The sequence below is a fragment of the Platalea leucorodia genome, assembly GCF_965183815.1.
Source record: "Platalea leucorodia genome assembly, chromosome: 5".
NCBI classification, from domain to species: domain Eukaryota; kingdom Metazoa; phylum Chordata; class Aves; order Pelecaniformes; family Threskiornithidae; genus Platalea; species Platalea leucorodia.
The window spans coordinates 24,093,789-24,121,651 of record NC_138827.1 but is presented as its reverse complement, the minus strand read 5'-3'; the positions used below and the strand labels follow the sequence as shown (position 1 = coordinate 24,121,651).

The window sequence follows — 27,863 nt, the reverse complement described above, 5'->3', positions numbered from 1 at the left end:
CATTTTCTCATCTGGGCTGTTTCCCCGGTTGAGAGCCCATGTCACTGGGGTGTGATCCCCCACCTTTACAGCCCCAGAGTTGGGGTTTGGGGAAGTTTTTCTTATTTCTAATATTTTTACACCATTTGGGATGTGTTTAGGGTGTTTCTTTGTTTTCTCTCCAAAGGAAGGTTGGAAGAGGAGCAGTTGCTTGGCTGCTGCTCACAGCGCTGGTAGGCGCAGTTGAATGGCAACATCCAAAACGATGTCTGATGTTCCCGGAGAGGAAGAGCATTTTCCCAGAGACGTTTCAGAACGGTCGCCCTAGACATGGGGCAGGAAAGCTAGCGAAGTCTCCCATTCCCTGTGGCACGGGGAGGAGAGGAAAGGGCTGAAATTATTTCAGTTATTGTCTGATGCAAAGGAGGAGAAAATAGTGTACGGCAATTCTTTAAAAGGCAAAGGGTGAGTGATGGAGAGCTCTCCTCCCAGACGACACCTGCCCTGTGCTACCCATGGAGGATGCAGCATCGGGGTGCTCCGGCGGCAGAGCCTGTGCCACAGGGCGAGAGCTGCTGGCTGCAGTGGCATTTGCACCCGATGCTGTTGGAGATGCTGACTGCCCTTGCTATGGGGCAAGCAGAGGGGCGATGGCAGTGCAAAATCTTGCAGCCTGATGATATTTGCGAAGCTGCAGCGGCGCAGGCCATCCTGGCTTCCCGCTGAAGGAAAGGAAATTTCTCATCATTTCAGCTGTAGAAGCAACGCTTGAAAACGCACACTCTGGAGCCAGGAGATGAAGGAAAATCAGATAAAATATACTTCTGAAAGGATTTTGAGGTGAGACTCATGACTTTTTAATGGACCGGACTGATTTAACTCCCTTTGTGTCTCTGCCGGCTGGTGCAGCTCTGGCTTCTTGCTGTCCGGTCAAGCCAAGGGTCCTTCCCCACTGCCACAGGACGCTGCCCCAGCCAAACCCCCATGGTTTGGCTACAGAGAAGGCTAAGGGATTCATCTGGACACGCAAAGCACTATATAATGCAGCCAGGAATAAATTTGAACTCTTGAGGTCAGCAGTTCAACATCGTGCTGTTACGCCCATCTCAGCTATTTCATTCCCTGTCTAAGTCCTCATCATGAGACAGACTAGTGGAGGCGTGGCTGGTTCATGATTTGGGGGATTTCTTCTTGGATGGTATGCTGGAAAGGGACTTTAAAATCTGCCACATCGCTGTGCTGGAAAAGGACCGTGGGGCATGAGCAACCTGGAAGAGATGTTTGGCCATCCAGCTCCAAAACCAGGGTGGGAGTGATGGCAGGCTTGCATCCTCTCTGCGTGGAAGTGAGAATGTGAACAGAGCTCGCAAGCGCAGCATAGTCACCCCCATGCACACCCCTTCATAATCAGTTTCTTCAAGCAAACACCACTCTGGGAAAACAGCTCATTGAGATAACCAGAGGTTTTGGGTGCTGGAGGCAGTTGATCTTCATCTTTCTCACTACGTGGACAAAATGGATTGCTGTCTTCCATCTGCTACGTACACCCAGCTTTGCTGCCATCGGCACGATAGCTTTTAAGGATAGTCTCATCTGTGGTCACCTAGGAGAAAGTAATTGGTCAAATTTAATTCAATAGAGATGAATTAGAAAAGGTTGTGATAGACAGTTAGGTCACCAGCAACTCCTATAAATCGCGGGTAGAATTTCCTCCTTTTCCATATACCAGTTTGATGTAGGAAATGGCTCATTTGCAAGCTAAAGGTTTAATTAGGAGAAAAAAAAAGGTCAGCAGAGATCAGATGTGAATTGCAAAGTGTTAAAGAAGTTTACTGCAGCAATGCATTTATTGAGAGCCATGCTATAGATCTGCTCCCTCTCTGCCCAGAATGCTAATAGCACTCCTTTGAATTCTTCCTATCAACAGAAAAATCATCAATAATACGTGGGATGCTTTAAAACTGTTTGGCACCCACTTTCTTTTTATGATAATCAAAGGGCTTTGCTAAGACCCAGAGACTCCCTTACCCATCTCGTTAATTGTGGATCCTTCTTTCCAGGTCAGGTTTCCAGAATGTGACACCCTTCAGGTCGCTGTTTCCTCTCCCATCCATCGCAACATGAGCTTTGCAGAGGGTATTTATTGCTCCTCCTCATCAGGGACATAGTCACGATGTAAATTGTGCCAGAAATACCAATATGATGAAAATTCATGGTGTTTCTTCCTCACCTCACTGTATTCCGGTTGGTTTTTATGGGCGTGTAAACTGCAGAAATAGAGTTCTGTACAAGCTCTCTTAAAAGCAATGGGAGCAATAGTAATGTGATTACATGAGGTTTTAGCTCGCTAGCGAGAGTGCTGAGCTGGCCCAAGGCAGTAGCGCCTAAAGTCAAGCCATGGCATCGATCTCAGCTCCCAGGGTCGCCGCGGGCAGCGCTTGTTTCAATGACCTTTGGGGTCCGGGGCAGAGGGGCCCAGGGGAGGCTCAGCGGCGTTTCGGGTGGTGCCGGCTCTGTGGGCGGCAGGAGGAACGGCAGCCCCGCGTGTCGCTGCGGACGCTGGGACGTAGCAGACCGATAATACGCTCTGACACACTGCTGCTCCTGCAGACAAGATGGGAAGCATCATCACTTCATCTGCATCTCCAGGAGCTCCATGAAGGCTCCCTCCCGCTGCCCCCTGTTCCCTGCGTCTGCGGGGTTTCCCACCGGTGGGGATTGGCATCAGTGCTCTCGGTGCGGCAGCGCTGCGACTGCCCTTCGCTGGGACCTCGCCAGCGGGCACAGATGCAGCTTCCAGCCCGATCTGTGCTGCAGCTGGGGCTGGTAAGGGTTCAAGGAGTGCTGCTTCTTGGCCAGAATCACCGGGGGGTCCAGGCATCCTGAATTGTCACTGAGAACACCATGGTTTGGGGCTTCATTAGGTGTCATACATAACTAATGACTCTGCAAGAGCGTATGACAGGATGAATGCTGCAAAGGTCCAGAGACAGCCACCAACGTGGAGAGAAATCAAAATGGCAGCTGGACCTGGCTGGGAGAACAAGAGCAATTTTTCCAGTCACTTCCATTTGTTCCAGTATCACTCAGCCCCACACCCAGTTCGATGAGAGATTGCAATTTCGCTTTAAGAAACACTACATGAAAAAGGACAGATAGCAGATCAGATTGTAAACTGATGTAATTAAACAGGCAATGTTAATTCCCAGCACCTGAGACTCAAGTCCTCCGTGCAGTGTCGATAACACTAATTTCAATAATTTCGGCAAAGCAAACTGTACGAACAATAGGCGGAGGACGGAGGAGGCTCTTCACTCTTCTGGAGGATCAGAAACTCGCAGCAATTATCAGTCAACAGTTCCAGCTGCCTGATAAACTGTTAAGACTAAAGTAAACACATCACGGCTCTGAGGCTGGAAACAGAAGAGCTGTAATTATTTTGAAGTTTAACTATTGCCCCTGTCTCCAGATACAGGGAGTGAAACGACACAGACCCCGACACATCCAGCTTCCGACAAAGACGTGCGATGCTCCTCGTGCAGAAATTCAAGTGTGCTTCTAGGACGCTCAAGATTCAGGTGCAACATGTATAAAGCCTTAACCATTTCCTCCCGATAGCAGACGAAAGCTGCGTTACCTTGGGCAAGCCACGCTCCTATTAGAAAATTGGCTCCTACGAGCCTCATAAGAGGAGCAAGAGATTCCCTCGTCTTCGCTGAGTGTGTGGGGGAAATTCAGCTGTTCTGACAACCAGATCATGTTTGATATCATCCGAGCTGACTCGATAGAGATGTCAAATGGGAGAAGATAGCAGAAGTCTGCCTCGCAGTTTAATTGGCTTACACTTTTGTATATCCTCTCTTAAAAGTAAGGCCTTCAAAATGCGATTTGGACAAGTGAGTTGCGTGGGGCTTTATCCTGGGCGGTCTTGCAGCCTTCTCAGTGACAAAAACAGCGCGTCTCTGAACACAGGCTGTATATATGGTTGGATTTATGGAGTATTCATTATTTTAATAGCTATTATGGACTTAGGGTCAAATATCTTTTTCCAACATTTTTTTATTTGAGGAAAGAGCCTGTATGTCACAATCTCATGCCTCATCTAATTGGATAAGTGTTTCCTTTGTCCTTGAAACCAAAAAGTAGACCGCGTATCCAGGAGCTACAGAATGAAAAAGCATCTGCCTTTGGTATTTGGCATGCCTCAATTAAAAAACGCTCTGCCTGGGCTATCATTTTTTTTTTAATTCTGACCAGAGCACTTCTGCTCAGATTCAAGCGGACAGTTCTGAAGGTCGAGCTAGGGGTATGTAAAAAACCAAATCCTTTGGAACAATACATAGAACGTTAATGTTTTACGTACAGCAGAAAAGAGGCCCGGATCCAGCAAAGCCAAGTTCAGAGTCATGCTGGAAGCACGGCAACAGCTCGTGTGCTCGCTCCCCTCCGAGCGTTTCTGTAAGCTCCTGCTGGAGCGGAGCTCAGGTCCACTCTCAAGACGTGACTCCCCTCCCTCCCAGTCCCACAAATCTAGCGCTCAATATGCACAAAACACTTCCATCTTTAAAAAATAATTGAAAAGGTGCACCCTGAAGTTCACTGGATCGATCCCTCTGAATTATTTTATTTAGAAGACACTTCATTGTGTCAAAGATTTAATGGAGAGGTTACGATGCCCAGCGTTCAGAATGTCAATGCATTAAAACGGAGTGCTGCAGGGAATGTTAAAATCCTCAGTAACGTACACCCAAGCAAAACTGCCACATTTATGAAATATGAAAATTATTATACAGAGTTTAGATAAGACATAGGCTGCTGGGGAAAAGCAGTATAGGGGCAAGAATCCTTCTGCGTGTGTCTTACGAGTAGTGGGATGAAATTTAGCAGCCTCACTATGGACCCTTTCGCCTTTCCCTTACATCCCTTCAAGCGTTCGCTTCCCAAGCTCTATCTTTTGAAATGTGTGTATTTTTAAGCAAGCAGTATTTCCCGGCACACTTGATTAAATACCTTCTCTTGTTATTTATTGCCCATTAAACAACATATCTTCTGCATGTACCTTCGTTGGACAAAAGATCTTTGCTATCAAATGCAGACCTCAGCATGTCTTAGGCCAAAGCGGTTTACTGCAATGATCTCTACGTGGGGCTGCAGCTGAGAAGCATTGAGAAAGCTCCGGCAGCACAGATCGGGCTTCTCTGCTTATTAAGCAGCATTTCTGGTATCTGAGAATTACCCTGCTTTACTACATTTTACATTTCTTGGTGCACGTGATAAGGTTATAATACAGAAGGTGTCCAAAGGTTTTTCTCTCTCTCCTTGGGGAATCTCTCTCTTCGGCTGCTGCAGGAACAATTGCGACCCACCGAAGTACTGCTAGGCTGTAAAGTTTCAAGTGAAACGGAAGGGCGGGGGAAGGAATGACAAGTCCTTTCTACTGAAATTCTCTCCCCAAATGGATTTGGCAGAGCCCGGCTCTGCTGATCTTAAAGCAAGGTTTATCATTTGTGCAGGCTGCTGCCTGAAGGGGGAAAAGATCTTTGAAGTTGCTGAATGATGGAAGGGTCTCCCCCCTCCTCTCCCTCACACACATATTTTAAGGGTGGAGACTGGGAGATGCTCAACTGCCCTGAGTCAGGAAATTACATGACAAATTAAACAATTATGTGTTTTAGGGCTGAGCATCTATTTAGGCATTTAGCGTCAAACGTGCATTTAGCATGAATTCCACGGGCATTTATACTTTTCCGCGTCACCTGTAATTCTACACGGCATTATTTTACCGCATGTCAAGAGCTCCCCCGGTCCAGTATCTACACCTTGAAGAGATTTCTTTATCATTTAACTTTATTACAGAAGGCACTGCCTGGACACTGTTGGAGTGACAAGGACTATTTCCTTAATTACTGTACATTGATAATAGCATTTACTCTGGCAGCTCCAGTGCTATTCAATCAAGCAAGATTCAATACAAAAAAGCTGATTTGCCAAAAAAGAGATTAGCATAAGTGCCTACAGTCACATTCTATTTTTGAAGGTAAAGCTACTGTGTCTGTGAGCTTTCTTGTGGGAACTTTATAAAGAGAGATTAATCTAGTTTAACTCCTTCAAAAGATATCTGGGGAAATCGCAGAGAGTCACTGTTTAGGCTCTTTTGGTAATAATTTTCTATAAATGTGCAAAATAAAGAACTGCACAGAAAGTGCTCATCAGCAGCAGGAAGGTGTGTTTTTTCTCTTACGTGGACGTAGATATTTGTTGTGAAAAACTCTTATGTTCCCCAGTTTGCTATTGCTGTTCTTTGTCATTTAATCAAGTGGTGACTGTAGCTGTTGCACTTTAAAATTAAATGCTATTATTTATGGTAGAACTTGTTCTAGTTAAAAATGCAGACCTCAGCACTGTGTACGTTTGTAAGCAGAAGGTTAAGCAGGACATTTTAAATGGTAAAGCAAAGGGCTTAATCAAGGCTGAAGAGCAAAATGCAGTGGGATAACAGATATAGTAAATAGGCATTAATCACCATACAGGCTTAATCCAGGTATTAGGCAGTCTTGAGGCTAATACGAAGACTCACTTACATAAAGACTCATTCTACCAACCCTGAAGTAAGTCAATAACTTTATTCTTGGGAGAAATTTCACCAGTTAAAGGCCCTTGCAATATCAGGCCTACATTATGTCTTTGCAAAATGATCATCACACAATTATTTTGCCTGAAGGGGATTTCTGAGTTAGGAGGCACATGAGGGTGTGGTTCAAGAAAGGAAAAAATTGAATTTCCAGAGCATAAGGAGCCACTTTTCCATGTTTATTTGTTTGGTTTTTTTTCCCTTGACACTGTCTATTACTGTGACATCAAAATCCGAGCTAAGTACTTCTTGCCAAAGATGGACCAGATAAAATCACGAAGCCAGTATCATCTCGTGGGAGACAGCTCACTGTCTTCGTGACAAATTTAGTGACTACAAATCCAGGCTTAGAACATAGTCCTCCCCTAGTCATAATCCAGCACTTGCACACTGGATTTGCATTTAACTACTGATGAACTAAAATTTCAGTTCCAGGAAGATAATAGCACATCCATATGTACGAAATTCACTTACAAAAGTTCTTTTATTAGATGCTAAGAAAGATTAAAGTGCTTCCATGTTTAACTTAACATAAAAAATTCCAAATCTTTATACAAACACACGTCATATGTACTGACACACCAGCATACAAACCCCAGGCTCCGGCCCAGGGTGGGTTTTGGCATCCTGGTCAAGTTTGCCTTACCTATCCCTGAAACCGAACAGGCAGACTCACGGTAAGCACGACACGACCTAACCTGAGGAAAGGGGAAGGAGATGGAAGTGGGGAACGGGGTAGATGGCCACGGTTTATCTATTCAAGGAATAGCAAGATGAAAAAAAATCCACAAACCTTTAATTGTGAATGTAGGAGAGGGACAGTGATGTAACTGTTCCCAGGGAACACTATTCTTATTTTGTAGAGGGAGGTGAGCCAAGATACTTAAGCTCTAGAGAACCTTTAACACAGGAAGCTATTTATCATAACAAGCTTGGTTGATACTGCTCCCATACTGAACCAATTAGATTAGCCTATTTCGTCATACTTCATAACTTGGGATGATAGGTTTCCAAGCATGGTACAGTGCAGTAATTGAATTTTGATCAAACACACATGGCCCATAACCCAGTATGTGAAACTTTCAGAACAGTTCACAGCTTTTAAATATCCAGTCAACATGTTGCCAAAAGTACAGGATGTACTTGATGCAAGTGGGAGAGGAGGGGGGGAGCACGAGTCCACGCCGTAACTTGGTACAGCTGTAAAACAAACATTTTTTTGTTCCGATTCTGTTCCTACTTTAGCAAAGGAGCTGGGAGGAAGACAGTGAATGTCAAGTAAGTCGTTTTTCTCCCCAACCCCCACACCCCCCAGGCACACATTTCCCTTTTAACATTCTTAGATTACCAGAACCTTTTACATTCACTATACTGTACCTTCATACTGTATTAGACACACCAGCAATTATGTTTGTTAGCATGACACATCCATTGCTTACACTTAGTTAACAAAGTAACTTAAAAGTCGCATGCATCATCCTCTTAATAGGGTTCTAATCAATGGGATCATGGAATGAAAGCCCTAAAAATTACCCCCCACCTCTGCATTCCCCAGGCTTCTGCCTCTGCCAACACAATCCATGTGGTGGGCAGCCTCGTCAGGCTCAAGGTGAACACTCAGTTCTTCGCAGGCAGTGATCTCCTCTTACATGTTCTTGCCATCTTTCCACCACAGTAAATCCAAAGAACTTTGAAGACTCTGTGTAAAGGAAACAGAATACATTAATAAATTTACTCCTATGGCTCTACAGACTAGGGGGCAAAGCACCCACCACAGAACAAGTTCAAGACATGGAAAATGCTGTGCCAGACTTTCTTTTGAGCAAGTAATGGCTATCCATATCAAAGCTGCTCTCTGGCCTACTGCTAAGAGTCTGGCATGCTTAAGCGATGGAGCAGGGTATCACCAACCTCTGCATATGGTGCTGCTGGCTTCTTTCTCAGCTTTGAATGCTTTGGCCTGAAAGGCAGCTGGAGGCAGCTCCGGGCATCTCAGCTACCCGAAGGGGAAGCACCAGGGCAGCCAACGCCTTCGCTTTCATTGAGGTGGTGCAAATGACATTAAAGATGGGAATTACTGCTACAGCCCTCCAAAGAGTGTAGGATCTGACAGTTTACCCAAGCGCTGCTAGTTGCACTCCGTGGATCGTCTGCCTCCGAGCCGTCTCACACACCTGTTCTGGAGTACAGCTGTGTAGGAGAAGCAGCCACAGGTTCCAAGGGGAGAAACGGTGCTTTTCAGATGTAACAAAACGTACATCTCACTTAGTCTTGCTGTTGGTTGGGGACAGGTATATTGCCTGATTACAGCCACCACCCTGTCAGAGACAGAGTGCAGAGGATGTGCTGGATCCATCTCCCTCCCCGCCCCACTCCCCACTAAGTTATGATGCTGCAGAGAACAGAAAAAAAAAAAGAAAAAGAATTTGGTGTTCAACGTATCAGACTTGGACCAAGCCTCAGCTCAAACCAAGGTTAAATAGGCATGTTCTAAGCCTCTTAAAGATAGGATTTATATAGTAATTAAAGTAATGGAAACTGATCTTTACAATTTTCACACTGCCTAAAATTCTGCTGTGTCATATGCATCTGCAGAGCCTGAGAACTGTGCTTCTTGGAGAGAGCACTGCAGTCTTGAAAGCAGCCATTCAAATATATAATGGAAAATTATCGGAGCATGAGTATCTTCGAGATTATAACGAAGCACGAAGAATAAGAATCAGAAATCTTGAGTTTGTATTTGAGACAAGCAGTATTTTTTAAACACTTTCTTTTGTTGGGAGTTCATGGAACTAGATCTTCATCACACACGGTGCAAACAGCATTGAGACTCCCCTTTTTCTCCTTATATTTCCTTTCTTTTCCTTTGCCATAGTCTTAGGTCTAGAGAGTGAGCATAGTGCAAAATGCACCTTGGCCAGACAGAATCCTCACATCCACTTTCCAGTTTTCTCTGTTGTGCAAGGAGAAATACCCGAGTGCTAAGTCTTTGGTGTATGATAAAGAATAACTTCAGAAGATTTGGAGATCTGATAGGGGGTTTGGCTCCACCTTCAGGAAGCAGAAGGCAAAGAGACAACACGGGTTTAAGTTTCAGACATACTTTCTGCAGAAACTGAAGCCTACAACCCCTGCTTAGTGACATCTACTGCTCCCCAATGTGTCTTTGCTTCATACATATAAAAGATTCCCTGATCTGATGCCGTGACATTTCTACATACTTGATTCAGCTCTGAAGAGTCCAACTCCTCCTAGAGGTACTTGAGAACTTGTGGCAGGATGTCCAAGGTAGCTGATACATGAACAAATAGAGCTGATATATGAACAAAAGTAAACCAAAAGCAGCTTTGAGGTGAAAAAAAGAAGTTGTGACACACAGGATGTCATAGAGCTGTATCAAATATTATCAGCCATTTACACTGTCAGTGCTAAGGCTTCCATATAGAATGCAATTTTCTTATAATTCACAGAGATTAGAAAGGTTCTCTAAGTAACACAGATGGATTGAGAGGAAGAAAGAGGGAAGAGTCTTAATCAAATTTCAGTCTAGCAAAACACTTAAGCATATGCCTAAAGTTAAGCTATTTTTTCTCCTCAGATCCAGGCAGAAGATGCGAAGAGAATAATCTCTTGTATTTCACCCCTTGGCAGACTCTGATGCAGGTTGAACCCAGAACATAGTAGCTGGTTAAAAAGCATGATTTAAACGAATTAAAATGATACATTTCTTAAAGAAGTCATATAGTGACCATTTATAATAATGGAAATGGCAAAGTAGTTAGGGCTGAGATGACACTGAGTTTGAAAGACTGTATGATGTATTAGTGAAATAATAGGCAATCACACAATTAGTGACAGTCCTATGAGGCACTGGAAACGTATGGATGCTTGCAAAATCTTGCTTTTGGCATTTCCCCAACTGGGTGCTTAAGCACCCAACCTTATTGTATTCAACACCATTTTCTGGAGGAAACAGGTTTGAAAACTGCAGAGCAAGCAACAGAAATGGCTCTCAGTGCAGAAATGGACTAAACACCTAATGAATCTAAAAATAAAAAAACACAAAAACACTGAGAAGAGATGCAAGAAGACTGAATAGACATAGCTGTGTAAGCAAATATAACTGAATATACTCTTGAGGAACAAAGGAAACAATTCTTGATGGGGTGACAACAGATGTTCTCCAAAAAAATTCTAACGGAGCATTTCAAACACAAAGACCTTCCTGTGGAGCTGAGAAGTTTTACTGGCAGACGTACAGTAATACATCTTTGGAAACATAACAAAACCTAACATTTAAGGTGTTATCAGGTCCTGAAAGCAGAAGTGATATCTTCGTGTAATAAGTGGTGGGTGGTGGTGGAGAGGGAAACAGTTAGGATAACAAAATACTGTCACAGGAAGTTGCCATAGCATAGTTGTGATTTAAATCGCAGGAGGAAGAACTAGTCAGAGAGTTTGCTCTGAAGTATCTCTAAATCCACTCTTTTGGAAAATGAGCTCTAAACACAACTGAAAGATGCACAGGTTGACCTAACTGAAGAAATACAGTCCAGAGTAATTTGTTAATACAGGAAGCACACCTAAGTACAACCACTTTTGTACTGTGTGAGTGAATGCAAAGTGCCCAAAGCTGAATGTTTCTACCAGTTACTGCTCTTTCAGATCATGGTTAAGCACATTGCAGAAAATCCTAAAATGGACATAAAAAAAAAAAAAGGGCAAAAAAAAGGACAGGTTTATGGAGTAATTTTTGCAATGACTGAACTGCACTGGTACTTAAGGAAGATTTGGATTTAACTCCTGGCATGGATCTGCAGCATCTTCAGTGAATAGCTTTATACAGGTTTTTAAAGGCTAGGCACTTCAAATTCTTTTTTTAAACTCTGGCCTTTACTTTTTATGTTCTTTATTTTTACAGATACAGAATAATACTTCTCTGTCTTGTTGGAATGTTGAAAGGATTCCTGAATATCTGCAAGGCCAGCAGATATCATTTTATCTGGGAACGAGGCAGGAGGATGACATAGTACATTGTCTAATTATTTTTATTGCTTTGCAACTGTTTTTGGGAAAACAATCCAAAGATTATTCCAGTGCAGTCAGAGCAATCAGAACTACAGAAGCATTAGGATGGACAACTTGATTGACAGAAGAAAGCTAAAGCAGGCAGCAACACAGAAAATCATCATAGGACAGACATTTTGATAAATATTACTGTAGCCAACTTATTATTAACACAGTGGGACAGCTTTACATCTTGCATCACACTTTTCACAGCCCTTATGGTAAACATGCCATATCTGACAATTACAAGATGAAAACAAAGACCTCACTAACTCTCTACTGGCCCTGCAGGACTATCTGCTTACTCAGTTAACCCTCTCTAAACTTCAGCTAGGCAACTAAGCAAGCATATAGAAACGCAGACATGTGTGTTCAGATATAGAACATAATTCCAACAGTATCCAATACAACTTCCATAGGTTATGCCATCTGTGGCACTAATTTCTAAAAGGCTTTACAGACAAAGGAGAGGGCTGCGGAAGAAGTGGAAAGTTGTTAGTACAAGATAGAGGATCAAGTGGAACACCATCTAAAGGGAAGAGAAATAAAATTTTGCTAAGACTCGAAATACTGCTCTGTCTGGTCACCCGTGGCTTCATTCTGACTGCTGTGACAAAGCAGTGCAGTCCTGACAAAAGCATGCACTGGTAGCACAAACCAGAGAGCCTCAGGATGAAAGAATTCCATAGCAGTTTTTATTTCCTGAATTGGTTGACACACATCTTCTGTTTCTACCAAAACACTGTAACTTGGCATAACAAATCTTTCTCTCTGCTGGCTACTTGGTTTCTGGGATTAACAAACTATCTGATGGACTTCATAACTAATCGCATTTTCATCTGATTCACACAAAATAGCTCCCGTATTCTTTTACAGATAATGAAGCACAAGATGGACTGCTGAAATCATTTAAGTCAAGCCCTCTGCTACTTGTACACATGGAGATACATTTTAGAATGAAATCTTGTGTGATGAGTTGCCCTAGGCTATTTTTTTATTATAATGTCCATATTATCTTCCTATTTTCACACCTATATTACCAGCTTCAGGGTTAAAAAACAAAAAGGAGACAAATCACAGGATGATCTTAGCCATGAAATTTTATTTGATTAAAACATTTATTTTCTGTCCACTTCCTGTCTGTTTTTGAAAGTGTTTCAGGAAACAAAACTGACATGCACAAAGAGCATTCAGTGAAAGAGAGACAAAAGGGAGATGCAACAAATATCAGGCAAGTGACAAAGCTAACAGAGTGTTCTTGTCTCTTTGAACCCACAAGTAAAATGCACATTAGCAAGTATTCCAAAACTATGTCTTCCTTGTGTGAAGGAAAGGATTAATGTTAAGGACAAAGTATTCCTTGTGGTTTATTCTCGTTACGTGATATGTCAGGTTATGCTGATTTGGAAAGACACAAAATTTCTTTACAAAGCTTTCTGTACACCAGTCTTAATGTAGATTTAAAAGAGACTAAAAACCACAAATTGCACTTTCAAAAATCAATTTAGGAATGTCATTTTTTTGTAATTCCCTAAAAATACCGTTTGTGGACACATTAATAACATTTTCAGAGTTTCATCTGAAAAACAAAAGAATAGCCCACATTTTTGAAAAAAATCTGCACTAAAGTTTATATCACGTGGATTTCGCACTCAGTTACTGACGGTTTTCATTAGAAGGTGAAGGGAATGTTTCAAATTGGTCAAATAACATGAAGATTCTGTTGACCTGTTTTCTGTCTCTGTGTGCATATACTTGTCTTTAAAGGAACATCTAGGTAATCTTGGTTGTCCTAAAGACTTTGGTCAAACAACTGTTAAGGACACAGAATTTATTTCACTGAAACACAACTGATCTAAAATAAGAACCTATTAAAGGCTTTATTAGTACAAAGAATTCACTTTTTTGACATTCCGTAGCTGTAAAACACATGCACTAATTTCTTTTCAGAAAAAGAAGGTATGTATTTCACTATGGATGGTTGCAAGGGAGGGGAAAAAAAAAAAAAAATCAAAATAAGCAGAACGATTATTTCCTATTCTAACCTCAGGGCACCCCAACATTCACCCTCCTTTTTTGTGATGTGTCATCTATGGTTCTATTTTTTATGCATCCATATTTCTACTGTTGATCAGCACTGAACAAATTTTGCAACTTGACCAAAATTTGTCTTTAAGTTTTACAGAAAAAAATATTTCAATTAATAGAATTTCACAGGATAGACTGGCACAAGATTTAGGGCCATCTGGATTTTAACTAACAGGATAGAAAGATAGGCAGTTTCTGTGGTTTTGGATATGTAAGTTCATTTACAAACTGCCACACATAACTATGAACTGACCCCAAGTGTAATCCTGGCCCATCCATGCTAAAACTCTCATCCATTTCAATGGCCTAAAGATCAGCATAGTTGTTCTGAACAACTCTTTCTCCACCTCTCTGTAACATCCTAAATTATACTTACAGACACATAACAACATCAGTGCAAATTGCAAAAGTCTGCACATTTCACAAATGGTACAACTTAGCAACAAACTATGTGCTCATAGAAATACAGCAGTCAAAGAAACTTGGCGCCTTTGATGTAAAGTCATTCACTTGAGGAATTTTCGTATTTTATCATCTTTGTTCAATGTACATTTAATGATGAAGTGTAATTAATAAGTCATCAGCAATTTCAGTGGACAATTGGATTCATCTGTAAAAATAAAATGCACCTATGCATTTGTGACACTTACTGCCAGGGTTAAGGATAGGTCTGCATTTTCCTGAATGTTGCATTGGTAATAGTGAGCCGTGTAAGCCTTGCTCCATAGTAATCTATAATGTAACTAGAGCCATCGGAAGGTCCAACAATCTACAAGAGAAAAAGAACCAAGACTTTTCAACATGAAGTGAAATATACACTTTGTGCTGATGTCTCAATTACTGCTAATTTTCCCATCATAAAATTAGTCATGCTTAATTAGTCAAACAGAAACTAGATTTATTTTGAAGTTATGCTGTAGTTTAACTATTTTAGTGAGCACTGTCTCAGAAGGAACATTTCCCTAGGGCTTCTAATCAACCAAATTATACAGCCAGGCACTGGTACTAGGTTAAGCCGATGAGGATTTGAGTCACAAAGTCAGGCTAACAAATGAGTGGGCTCCAAACCACTTTTCTTGAACAAAGGAAGGCAGGCAGGAGAGAATTAGGTTGATCGCAAGTATCTTTGAAATACTGCACAGGTAAGGAATGGAGAGAAGCAGAGAAGATCATGGCTTTTTTGTTCTGGAAATGCTAAATTGATGTGGGGTCACCCGAGAGATGAATAAGGAGAGATGAAAGATACTCTGAACTGTATCTGTAAGTGATCTGAGGCAAGATCACTGCAATAGCATAGAAAGGAATTTGAGAATGCATAGACTTTAAAAGATGTATACTTTTAAAATATTTTTCTGTAAACCCATATAAAAATTTCTATATCCACAATGCATTTTAAGTTCATCATAGGCAATTTGTAATTCACGCTAAATGGATGCACCGTAGAATAAGACAATTTGGCAATTTCATGATGTCACAAAATGTCACCCCAGCTGGGGATTTAACCATCATGAATCTTGCAGTCACAGCTCCCAGGCAATAGGGGACTTGTATTTGGAGGAGAGGCAGAAAAAAAAAAGTGTCAATGTCTTCTCTCCTGCACACTGCATGGACACCCCAGATGATGGGGCTCCATCAGTATAAAGCACATGCAAACACAGAACTTCAGGATTCTGGGAACAGCAGGATCTCTCATGCAAAGTCCAACACTCTGTGTCACATAAAGAGCTCATAGGTTCCGACAAAGTGAATTTATGGTGTTATAGCTTCCAAGCTATTCATTGGGAGTATTTATAGATAGCTAATCTAATTTTAAATTCAAACAACAAATGTATTGATATTTTGTATCCATATTCTACAAATCAGTCTACAAACAGAGCTGAAATAAATGCCTTTATTTTTCAATACACAAAGGATCTTAAGGCTAAAATGCTAACAAAGAATAAGCAATCAAATCAAAGCTTTAACTCAGATTTGTATCTTGTTTTGAAAGCCCTGACTTACCTGCATTGAAATAAGTAATGCTAACAAAGAATAAGCAATCAAATCAAAGCTTTAACTCAGATTTGTATCTTGTTTTGAAAGCCCTGACTTACCTGCATTGAAATAAGTATGAAATCAATTAGGCTACCAATTCCACAAAATCCTACAGTGCAGAACTTTAACAAACCTAAAAAAGGAAAATAAAATTTAACTGTACCTTTAAGTCAGTTACTATGAAGTACATAACTTTCTTGTGGCAATCACATCCCAACTTTCTCCCCATCCCACAGAAAATACACACACACACACACACGCATATCTAGAAACAGACCTAAAGTTAAAGATTTTCACTTATCAGGGAAATAAACAAACTGCATATTCATATTTCTACATCCTGAATACACATTAAAGATTTTAAACATTAACAATTTTTTTTAACAGATAAATATTCTTAAACAAGGAAAGGCAAAAGTTGATAACCAAGTTACTGGAAATTCTCATTTCTTTGACTGAGGCACAGACAGAAAAAATCCCAACTTGAGCTGCAAAATTTACTTATGAATAGAAAGAGACTTTCTACCATGTCATGAGTTGCAGCACATACTGATTTGATTTTCAGAACACGCTACTTTGGAGAACAATCCTTTGTATCATTTTTGTATTTTTGCTGAAATAGGAATTTATTTTAAATATATATATACATACAGATAAACACTTTTTTTTAACCGGTATTCAAAAATGTTATTTTTTGTATGAATAAATGAAAGATTAATAGAAAATATATGGGAATAGCAACTAACAGATAAATATTTCATTGGAAGTTGCCATGCAAGGCAGACTTCATTTCGAAAATGCTTTCAGAAGAAGGTGGCTGTCTTAAAATTTTTCTGTTTTTTTAATATCAGTCGTTTCTTGTACAATGAATATAATACAAGGAGTACTATATATATAGTGTAAGTAATACTTCAGCTGAGCAAGACAAACATCTAGGTTATTTTGAGAATGAGATACTGTGAAGACATTTGTCTCTTTACCCAGGCATAGACAATATGAAGAGGAATGCATAGCTGTTACATTTAAGTCAGTTGTAGGATATGCTGTACATGGAAAACACAGTTCTCTGCTAAAAAGCATATCCTTACTGTGCTTACAGGGGCCAGCACACTTCTGAGGCAAGAGATAAAGCACGTTGATAACATCAGCCAGTGTGGCATCCCAGAGCACCTCTTCCCCACAGCCACAAGTTGTGCTGCGCTGCATAATACCTGCTAGTAAAACCACGCAGCTGTTTTCCAAAGAACCAGCCTGCTCTCGGTCAAACACCTGAAGGTCTCCTGACCTCTGCCTCCTCCTTTGCACTCCCCCTATCTCAGAAGCAGCAATCTGTCCTGCATGCCACCTCCTCTGCCCCATGCCCTGTTTATGAGGCTGCATATGGAGGAGAGTCGGGGAGTAACTGCATGCACGCTGCAGGAAGAGCACTCCGCTGCCTGGATATAGGTCCCATAGTTGACAAGATGAAAATAGCTCGATTTATAAACTCCAGGGAGACAGTTTATAATCTCTCCATGGAACAACACAGTAGTCAGAGAGAACAGGGAAAATATACCTAATGACCACGAAGATGAAAGAGTAGTAGCAGGACAGACTTTCTGCTGATTAGGAGAAAAGCCTATGTGCATATTACAACTAAAGTGGTGACACTTAAACATGCAAAAAAATTAAGTATATTATTGTTTAAAACAACTTGTTCCCAGTGGCTGATGCATGAGACTTGCAGCAGCCAGACAGTTAGCCTGGGTATCAGTACCGGCAGTAGCATAACAAAACATAAGGGAAACAGCCAGCTAAAGAAATGCTAGCCTTAGGAAACAACAGTTAAGACGATTAAATAATGTCAAACTCTGGTGAACAGTTTACTTTGTTATTACCTGCATCAAGTGCAGTTACTATTTAAGATATTTATTTGTGATGCTCCTTATACCATCTTCTCTCAAGCTCTAGTCCTGAGTCTCACTGCCAGTTGGCATTTTAGGAACCCAACAGTTCTCCTACCATTGCTGGTTCGGGCAGCAGCTCCGGTTTACTTGAGGAATTGGCTGAGCCATTATGTTACTGGATGTAGAACTGTTTCTGAACCTGGCATATGTTTCTGGAGTGCAGGGTAAAGGGGATTTTTTCTTCCTCCTCACTTCGCTCCCCACAAGCAGATCACACTGCGAAAATAAACTGCTCTAAAGCATGGAGGGAAAAAATAGTGCTCTTACGCAGTAATAACTTATGGTTTAGTTCACAGTGTGTGGGAGAGGAAGAGGTTGCCTTCCTGATTTCTTCATATTCAATAGCTTGTTTGTATTTGTGCTCTCTTTAAGCAAAAGAGAAGGGAAAAAAAATAAACCAAAGAGCATTTACAGTCTTCATTACACTTGCACAAAATATTTCAATGCTATTACCTTTCTTTACCACTTTTTGCCAAGGTATGGATGACCTAAAAAATCCCCAATCAACCACTGTCAAGGAATGCAATTTATTGATTTTTATTCTTTTTTTCTTTTCTACTCTCACCTATTTGCTTTTGTCTTCTTTACCTTTCAAAAGCTTGAAAACTTGACTTGGGAAGAGTTTAATTTTAAATCTTTTAACTTTGGTTACTGGCTTACAGTATATTCCAGTAGGATTAACAAGCATGAGCCATAAAGAACTTCTATATAAGAATGGAGGATTTATAAATCTATGTTACTACAATATATTAAAAAATAATTACTGCAAATTATTATTCTAAATCCAATGGTATAACAAAAATGTGCACCTTACTGACTGCTTCCAAAAACGTATCTTTTTGTGAAACAGATGGACAAAGTAAGTGTTAATTATAGAATCTCAGGGAAAAAAAGACACAGATGTTAACACAAGATTATCAAGAAGGGCAGATAATGTTATTAAAAAAAACAAGGGTTTGCATTTAATGTCAGAAACTCAAAATTCCTAGCTGAAGTGACAGTAACATGTATAGCTTTTTCCAATTCGTTACCCCATGCTATCTAGACTTAAATTTACTCCGTTTGTCCAGCTCAGAAACAAAGCCAGTGAAAGTAGTTCTAACATATGAAGGTATTTCCATTTCAAAGCTAGTGGCATCATCACCCTGGGAATCAGGTCCTAAAAACACTAACCTGCAGAGGTAGGTCTTAATAAATGTTCCAGCTTCTGCAGAACTGTTATTAATACTATGAGCTATCTTGAAAGTATGCATTTGCCAGAATAAATTCCATATCCCAAAACACTAGGTTTACTGTAAAGTTTGTCCACTCTTTTCCTGGTAAAATCAAGCATCATTTAAGTAGCTGGCACGAGTCAAAACCACTTCTGTTTCAATGCCTCACGAAGAATGCTGTGGTAAACATCAATGCAAAGCAAACGTAAAGCAAAACTATGAATAGCAATAATCATGTTTGCTTATTAGGATTTTATCTGTTGGACAACTATATATCCATTTGTCACCACTCACTCCAACAGAATAGCAGGCTGAGGATAATGCAGGATTTTATCTTACTTGACAATAAAGTAAGGGTTCAAGTTGTAAATATTAAAACTATGACTGTCAGCCTTCATTACTCAAAATATAAGTATACATATACAACTCGGTCATAACAATAGGCTTTACCTCAAAGAAAAAATAAGAAATAAACTTACCTAATGCAGGATAGCCTAGATAAAATCTATCTGCTCCCAACCATCCAAGAAATAAGGACAAAGCCACTGCCACTTTGTAGGAGTATCCATTTCTGCCAAAAGAAACAAGTAATGTAGACAACGACTGCAAAATATATTCACTCATACTTTTTGAGAATTAGTGACTCATTTGCCTGCTGCTTCAGTTAAAAAAAAAAAAAAAAAACGACAGACTTGTTATTTATCTTCAATTAACGGACACAGAATTGATAATATTAAGCTTTCAAACTGGGTAGGCATCCTCCATAAAGCAACCTCAGCTGTTGCAACTCAAGTATACTCTTGCAGAATACAGATTATTCTGAAACTAAATAATGATTTCTTGTCACAAGAGACACAATTCAGTTGCTGATACATTCCCAGTTTTACAGAGCACTTCCTAGCAGTTCAGCCCTACTGAGACAACCCTAGAAAGCTAAGAGGTGTATGCATACTGTCTGTAGGCATTAGTCTCACTCTCTCTCCAAATCGAGAGGAACAGGATAGACAAGGTAAGATGTCAGCAAAGACAGTAATTGCAATGAGATCTGAAGGAGAAATGAACCATGGCCACTGGTTGAAGAAGCTGCAGGAAGTATTCAACAAAAAGGGTACGTCGTATCCATTTACTACACTCTAAAGGCACAAAGACAAATGAAAACACCTGTTGACGGTACAAAGATGTACAGTAGTAGAGAGGTACCCTAAAGTTAAGCATCCCATGGTTAGTTACACAAAATAAACAGATACAACAGACTTTTTGAGATTTATACTAATTGGCACCATTCTTGCCAACAGCTGGAGTGATGTGGCTACCTAACCACCTCTAACTTCAGTCATTGCTCATGTCAACTTTACACTAATAAGTGAGCTAGAAACATATAGCTATCAATACTAGAACTTGCTGCATCCTTTGCTGCATTGGCGAGCCGCTAGCTTCTGAAAAGAAAAGCAAACCCAAATGTAATTACAACTTTAAAAATATTCAATAATTCACTGTTTTGATATGTGCACTACTATGGTCCAGCAATTACTTAATAAGCCCAAATTAAACTCTTGGTTGACAGTTGAATAAAACACAGACTTTCACAACGACAGGAGCTAAGAAAGGTCCAAGCACCTTTATTAAGCACTTTCAATGCCAAACAAAGATCTACCTTTTTGCTTATTATCAAGATTTACTGACTTTAAAACTTAATGGCAACATTAAGTGATTAAATCATGACTCCTACCTCAATATTTGTTACTTAGCATTATTAGCAACACAGAACATACTGGGCGTTCCTGGAACCTAATGTAATGTAAATTATCATCTTTGGAACTGTCTTGTTTCCACTGTAAAGAACACTAATGGTTTTCTTTAAAAGTTGAGGTAAACTGTTGGAAATTGTTTATCAACTACAAAGTGTCAACAACCCTCCACGGACACTAAAGCATAAAAAGAGCTCTTACATAAAAGGCGGGAACACAGTTGAATTTGAGATGCTCCTGATCAAAACCAGTAATAAACTGAGCACTTGCCTATGAATTGAGATGCTTTTAAAAGCAGAACAGTCTGCAACCTAGTCAACATCAAACTGACAGGCAGAAGAAATCTAGTACGAAGTGGAAGCATGTTAATACTATAACAAGGCTGCATCCACTCCTGTATTTCCTTTGCCTTACTCACTCTCACAGATAAATATATGCACTGAAGACTAAACCAACAAGTAGGAAAATAACACATCCCAAGCACCTAAAGGTATTTCTACAATTGGGTAAAAGATGCATTTTCTTTTCAGTTGCTCTTTTGAATTTTTCTCGCTCCTCAGCCCCATCCAATCTTTATTTTTTTCTGCATACATTTCTTCCAGCTGCCATGTAAAAAACTTTTTCTTCCAGCTCTCCCACACTGGCTGGTAATACGCAGGTACTGCTGTAGGTCACAGTGGTTTCTGTGCTCTTTCAAGGTCTCTCAGCACTGCTCAAAGACCTGTCCACAGTGAACTTCATGAATTTCACAGACTACCATTTGATGGACTCCTTGCCTCGAATAGCAATACTCGAGCAATGGACATTTCAAGTCTGCAGAATCAGGGCCTGCACATATTAACAAAATATATGATAGAGTGCGGATTTGGGGAATTCTAGAATTTGGCAAAAAATCTACCTCCAAAACATCAAATTAAAACCAAACCAAAGCAATCCTGACTCCCAGCACTTTGCTGGAGCAGCCTTATTAGCACTTACAAGCTTTTCCTTCAACTAATACTAGGAGCAACTTGATCACATCCACTTTTACAAACATACATCTCCTGGTCTTGCTCTAAAATAACTGGATTCCAGAACTATTATCTCAACTGTTGTTAAATTACAGTTTTGGCTAAGGACAACTTGATCATTTGCTCCTTCCAAAAGCTAGGGATAGACATTAACCTGCTGTCCCCATGCTAGGACAATCCTGCTATGGGAAGATGCCTTCTCAAACCAATTTTCTGGTTAAATGATGTGCAGTTATTTCTGCCAGAAGACAGTTACAGTTTCCACCAAAACTCAGATAAGATGCTGGAAAAATCTCCAAAAATCAGTAGAAAGGGCAGGCCTATTGTTGTAATATCAAGCTGGAGATTCCTGCTTAAAATAATGTTTCTAACACTTAGGTAACATTCAAAATGCCTTATAAAAGGCTCATATAACAATCAGTGATTAGACCAACTTTTAAACAAGTGTACATATGAAGGATGGTAATAATCTTGCTGCCATTTTTAACTGGCTTTGGGGCTTTATCAAGGGCATGCTTGTGTAACTCTTTCTACCTTCACAGTTGTATTTTACTGGAGTTTTCAGCAAGCCGTCAAAGGGTCCTCTTCCCCTTCTGCCATACTAGCAGTCATGGGACTGGAAAAGCCACAGCAAGTTCTTCTGGTAGTGTAACCATCAATTATTTCATCATAAATATAGTCATGATCAAGTAATAGACATCATAAGAAGGACAACATTTTTCTGCCTACATAGATTTGATTTTTAATTAATTAATGTAAAGAAGAACTACATTTTGAAAATGTTTCTAGAAAATATATTAAACCAAAACCATACATATACAAAAAATGCCAAATGTAAGAATTACTGTCTACTCCAAAGAGGAACTAGTATAGCTCATCTTATTCTCAGTCCCCATCACAGATGGGACTGAAACACAATTGTTTCTGGACAAAAATGTGACTGAAGTCTAGTTTGCTAGCATTTAAATTTGATTAGATGTAATAATATGTTTTCTTCAATTTGCTGAGCTTTGACTGTTGAGAAGACTAAATACGGAGAAAACATTTATGAAACTAAGTGGCAGAGCTGTACTTCTGAGTTAGGCAAATTATTGAGCAGTAAATATCACATTGGAGTTATTTGCCCACTAGTGTGATAAGGAATACCCAGCGAATATTACTGGAGTTTTAATTTCCAAAGATTCCAGTAGGACAAAAGAAAAAGGCTCCTGCGTGAATCCCACAAAAAGGAGAAACAAATGGTACTGACAGGTGTTCGCTGATCATTAGCATTGGCCAGTTGGAACATTTATTGGTATCCAGAGCTCTCCATTGCTCACAATGTGCTTTAGAAAAACTAGGTCCATCATTTCCACGTTTCAGAAACAGGCTCTTAAAAGACACAGAGGACTTGATTAAATGCAAAGGTTGTTTAAAAATAGAGAATGGTTCCTCTAAAAGAGATTTTTTGAGGAACTGGAAAGAGACTTAAACTCCCCCAATATTCATCCATACTACAACTAAAGCTGCAGCTACAGGCACGCTTTAAACTGCCACGAACCAGTCCTGCCATTGAACAGAGCAGCCCAGTCCAGCCCTCCTTTCTCTACTCTCTCTTATCCTTGAGTTGCCCTCGTCCTTGTGCTGGCACAAGCACTCGAAGTCACTGTACTGTGACTCAAATTGGGGAACTGATCCAAGTTAGTTCAAACCCAGATCAGTTCCCTGCTTCGGTAGATAGTGGGGTATGTCAGGGAAAGGGATGGAGAGGTGTCCCCAGACAGCTCCTTTCAGCAGCTCTGCGGATTTTAAGCATACGTGAAATGTAGCCTTAGCATTTGGGGCAAATTTTTGCCCGGGTAAAGTACTAAGTAAAGCAAAGGTAAAATACTAAGGTAAAGCAAAGACACAAACAAAACTAAACAAAGAAAAATGTGTCCATGGCTGAGACAGATTTACTTACAAACATGCATGTTGTATCCTTATACTACTTATAGTGTTTATTAGAGGATTAAGTACTGGGCAACACGTGTACGATTCTACCTTACTTCTCTTTTTCCTTCTGTCAACACATCATACAATTTTAGAAAAACTTCAATGTGACAACAAAGACAAATTATTACAAAAAACAATAATGTACTTACACATTGCGACATGCAATAGGCTTGTAAAATCCAACTTCATGTCCTGTAAAGACTTTTTCTATGCCAAGGTGATCTTTGCAAGTAATATTTGGTGCTGGCAGACATTGAACTGAGGACAAAAAAAATTATTTGAAATTAAGCAGTAACCTATTGGGTACTGTAGCATTTTTCTGACAAGACACAAGTGAAATGTACAAATGAAGTTATACTGTGCAACAGTCTTGATACACAGCACAGTAGACACAGACATATTACTTTTTTAAAAAAATGTATTTTTTTAAGCCAGTCCTATGACTAACTTGTCTTTTTGCATGATACATATTAAGCAAAATATACAAACCTAATTGCTGCCCTAATTCTGTTGTAATTTCCATTTTGGCTCTGAGTCAGTTGGAAATCTGAACCTGACATACAGAAAACATTTTCATCATGAGAACAGTCAAATATTGGAACAAGTTGCCCAGAGAGGTGGTGCCATTACCATCCTTGGAGGTTTTCAAGATCTGACTGCACAAAGCCCTGAGCAACCTGGTCTGAATTCAGTGCCAATGCTGCCCTGAGCAGGAGGTTGGACTATATGACTTCCTGAGGTCTCTTTCAACCCAAATTATTCTGTTATTCTAAGCTAAGGCTTGACTCTTAAGAGAACCAAAGTGGAAATCACAGCAGAGAGTGACATCTGCTAAAAGTTTGCAATATATTACCAGAATATTAGTCACTCTCCAGTGTTGAAGTCTGTTGTTCTAAAGGGAAAAATCCCGGTCCTTTACCTACTTTCTATTAGTTTTCAGTATTTGTGAGTCCTGTTGGTTGGTTCCAACAAAACAGCAAGCCAGGTTTAACATTTCTTTCCAGATTTTCCAATAATACCTACAGACAAGAAGACTAGGATTTGGATTTTTTTTTTTTTTATAGTATCTATCCATATTGCATGGGGACCAACAAAAAAAAGAAAAAAAAAATTAATTTCAGGCCACCAGTATCAGTAACGGCCTAAATACATGAGCTATGCCTCGACTTAACTGGTATAATGTCCTACATGGACGTTATTCATCAATGTACCCAATCTAAGACAATTACAAAAAACCTACATTCTTTCTTGTAAAAAAAAAAAATTAAGCAAAGAAAGCAGTGCTTTCTTTTACTTAGAAGAAACCCACAGCAGTTTAAATATATTGATATAGCAAAGGACACAGTTTTCCTGTCAATGTCATGCCAGTAAGACTTGAAATCTGCTACTCAATGAGACTACTTGGATGCTTTGAATTAAACCTCTATTTGTTTGGGTGATGATCCCAGAAAGATGTTCAGAAATGGTAGTGCTTCAAGCATGATCCAGAAGATTAATTTTTTATTACTTAGATAATACTAAAACAGGAAGCGACTCAAATACTGCGGGGACAAACTAAAAACTGCTACGTGTGTAAAATACTCTATACAGACACAGAAAACAATGTTAATTAATTTAGCAACTTTCCCCACTGTGAAGCTTATCTCCTGTTCAAATGAATAGTCTGTTAAATACGACATGACATGATGTTAAAGATGTAAAGGACTAAATAATTTTAAAAAGGATCCATTTTGGATAGTACTTTCATCCAGTTTCTGAAGTATCTGGAAAACCCTCACTATCCCCGAGCATCCCAGTGAAGAAAATTATTCAGCATTTATGGAAAACAAAACATGAAAGACAGCAAGCATACACATGTATTTGAAACATGAGTGCACATAAAGCAAAATGGTTGTGCTATGAGCTAACATAGAGACTATTTCAATGCCTGAGAACATCAGAAAAACTAAACATATGTAGTAAACCAAGCGATCAATTTAAGCATTTTTCTGTTGTACTCCAAAGTACATCAGAACTTAACATCAAAATAAATGTAAGCGCTTTCAAAACAGAGCCTCATGGCACCAAAAACTCCTGATGATGGAAGGCATCATGTTTCCTTAAAAAAAATTAAAAAAATAGAAGATTTTGAAGGCTGTTGTGTCATGTGTCAATTCCTCTAATAAGTATATGCAAAATCAGTATGACAGGAATGGTTTGTTTTAATCACAGTAATGCAGTACAGAGCCTAGAGGATGTAACATACATTGAAGTGATTTACCAGAAACCTCACTTACAAATGCACCAATCAGAGACAATGTATTTATTCATTTTTAGTGAAGCATCCAACCCACACAAGTGTTTTAGGCTTTCATACTAATGATATTACTAATCCCATGTTTTATAAAGCTCATCTAGCAGATACACAAATGCATAAATTGAACAATTCCCTGGAAAATGTAGCTACTGTCAATACATATTATAAGTTAGAAATCCTTACCATATGCTGTGTGATTTGTACAATTCATTGGTTCTTGTGTACTATTATCTATTTTAGGCTCATCGCACATATATGTTCAGGTAATTGAGGAAAACATTATTCATATGAAGCACTACAACAGGTTTAATAGTAATTTATTCCACCCTCTTTAAACCCTGAGGATTTAAGATGCACCTTGATGTTAGTTTTCCTTCCTCCCCAACCCCCAAAACAGGAACAGCATATTACCATACAGCGAATCTGCTAATCCAATTTAATACACCAATATATCGCATAAGCTCCACGTTTAATTAGTGCTGCAGTCAGCACTACCTAAAGGAACTACAATATTTATCAGTCACAGCCTCTGTATTTGGAGGCAACAAGGTAGCACGCCTAATCTAGTCATCTTCCCTTATTTAAATATCAGAGTACCTTTAAATTGAGGCATTTGGTTGAGAAGATTAAATCTACAGTAACATACAAAATTCAAAGAACACCTAAAAATGAACATCTGAAACACCAGGAATTTGGACTAGAAAAAACCTGCACAGGACCTTATTTCCAGAGGTCTGAACTCCCACAGCCAGGTGAAGCAGGAGATGAAGTTAACTTTTCCAAGATTTGCTTTCCTGACACTTTTGATCTGCAGCTACATCAATAACTGTCAGCTGCCACCAACAAACATTTTCTGGGGCAGGCCTCATGCGCCTTTGGAGAGCATGCAGCTCGAGTCTCTCTTTGGAGAGCCTCGCAGCTAGAGTCTCTAACACCTGCGCCCTGCTCCTTCGGACTGTGGAGGAAGGCTCAACATTGTGCAAAGCCACCGCATCTCGCTCGAGTGTCCTGCAAAAAATAAGAAGGTGGAGGAGTGGGGGAGAAGGGTCTCTCATCCCATGGGATTTTCTCTTTGAAAATCAGAGACACCCCAAACCTCCACACAGGCACACACTGTACGACTCCCAGAATAAACCTACGCTGCTGCAGACCTGCCCTCTCCTGCTCCTTCCAGCTGAGATCCCCTCGGGGCTCCTGACCTCAGGCTTTCTCTGACAACCGGGGGGCCTCCCCGCCCTGTCAGGCACCTCTGGCCCTCCGCCTCCCCCTTGCCCTCCACCCGAGGGGGCTGGGCAAGCGGCCCCCGCCCAGGCAAACCGGGCCCGGGGCGATGCGCCGCCGGCCCCTCCGCCCTCCCGGGCCCCATCGCCATAGCAACCGAGCCCCCGCCGCCCGCCCCGGCCCCGGCCGCGCTCAGGATATTGCCCCAGCCGCAGCTCGTCGCACTTGAGCGGCGGCTCCGTGCCCGCGGCTCCCTCCACGGCTGCACCCGCGAACCAGAGAAGAAGTAGGATCCCGGCCTCCGCCGCGCCTCTCCGCCGCCCCAGCCCAGCCGGCAGCCGCCCCGGCCGGGCGGCCATGATGGAAACCGCCGCTGCCGTCAGCTGACTGGCCGGTCCCGGCGGCGCCGCGGGGAGGAGCGGCCCCCGCCGCGGGGAGAGGCCGCCCTGCCTGCGGGGAGGGGAGGGGCGGGGCGGGGTGGGGGCCCTGCGACTTGTCCGTGGGCTGCTGAGGGGGCTGGTTTGGGATTTTTGGTTCTGGGGGGTTGACCTCAGCAAATATGGCTCCTGAGGCAGCTAATGGTCAGCGATGAGAGCAGAGCGTGCCCCTACCCAAGATGGCGCTCGTACAGCCCTGGCAGGGGGACCGGCGCGCT

General features: G+C 40.8%; 1 protein-coding gene across 9 annotated transcripts; it reads right to left on the bottom strand.

The window, feature by feature from the left end:
* Positions 1-66: 66 nt before the first annotated feature.
* On the bottom strand, positions 67-27,743 carry TM2D1 (TM2 domain containing 1). Of its 9 annotated transcripts, none has more exons than XR_014228402.1 (10): positions 27,410-27,686; positions 26,171-26,244; positions 23,841-23,949; positions 19,439-19,530; positions 15,859-15,932; positions 14,416-14,534; positions 8,522-9,002; positions 8,151-8,309; positions 2,008-3,013; positions 67-1,582 (listed from the first exon to the last, which is right to left on the bottom strand). XR_014228402.1 is itself a non-coding variant. In XM_082314336.1 (7 exons), exons 1-6 carry the CDS (start codon positions 27,565-27,567, stop codon positions 14,424-14,426), a joined length of 618 nt encoding a protein of 205 aa, XP_082170462.1. In that variant the 5' UTR covers positions 27,568-27,686; the 3' UTR covers positions 6,603-8,309; positions 14,416-14,423. The 9 variants fall into 9 exon arrangements, 2 of the variants coding, with proteins under 2 accessions (XP_082170462.1, XP_082170463.1); XR_014228403.1 differs by having other exon boundaries at positions 2,008-3,009; XR_014228404.1 differs by lacking the exons at positions 67-1,582; positions 2,008-3,013 and having other exon boundaries at positions 6,602-8,309; positions 8,729-9,002.
* Between the last annotated feature and the right edge of the window lie 120 nt (positions 27,744-27,863).

Excerpts from the sequence above, each read along its gene's own strand:
- TM2D1 (XM_082314336.1), bottom strand. The coding sequence starts at position 27,567 with ATGGCCGCCCGGCCGGGGCGGCTGCCGGCTGGGCTGGGGCGGCGGAGA. Across the intron at positions 23,950-26,170 it reads TACAAATCACACAGCATATG|TTCAATGTCTGCCAGCACCA; the intron begins GTAAGGATTTCT and ends TTTTGTCCTCAG. Across the intron at positions 19,531-23,840 it reads CCTATTGCATGTCGCAATGT|AAATGGATACTCCTACAAAG; the intron begins GTAAGTACATTA and ends TTCTTTTGGCAG.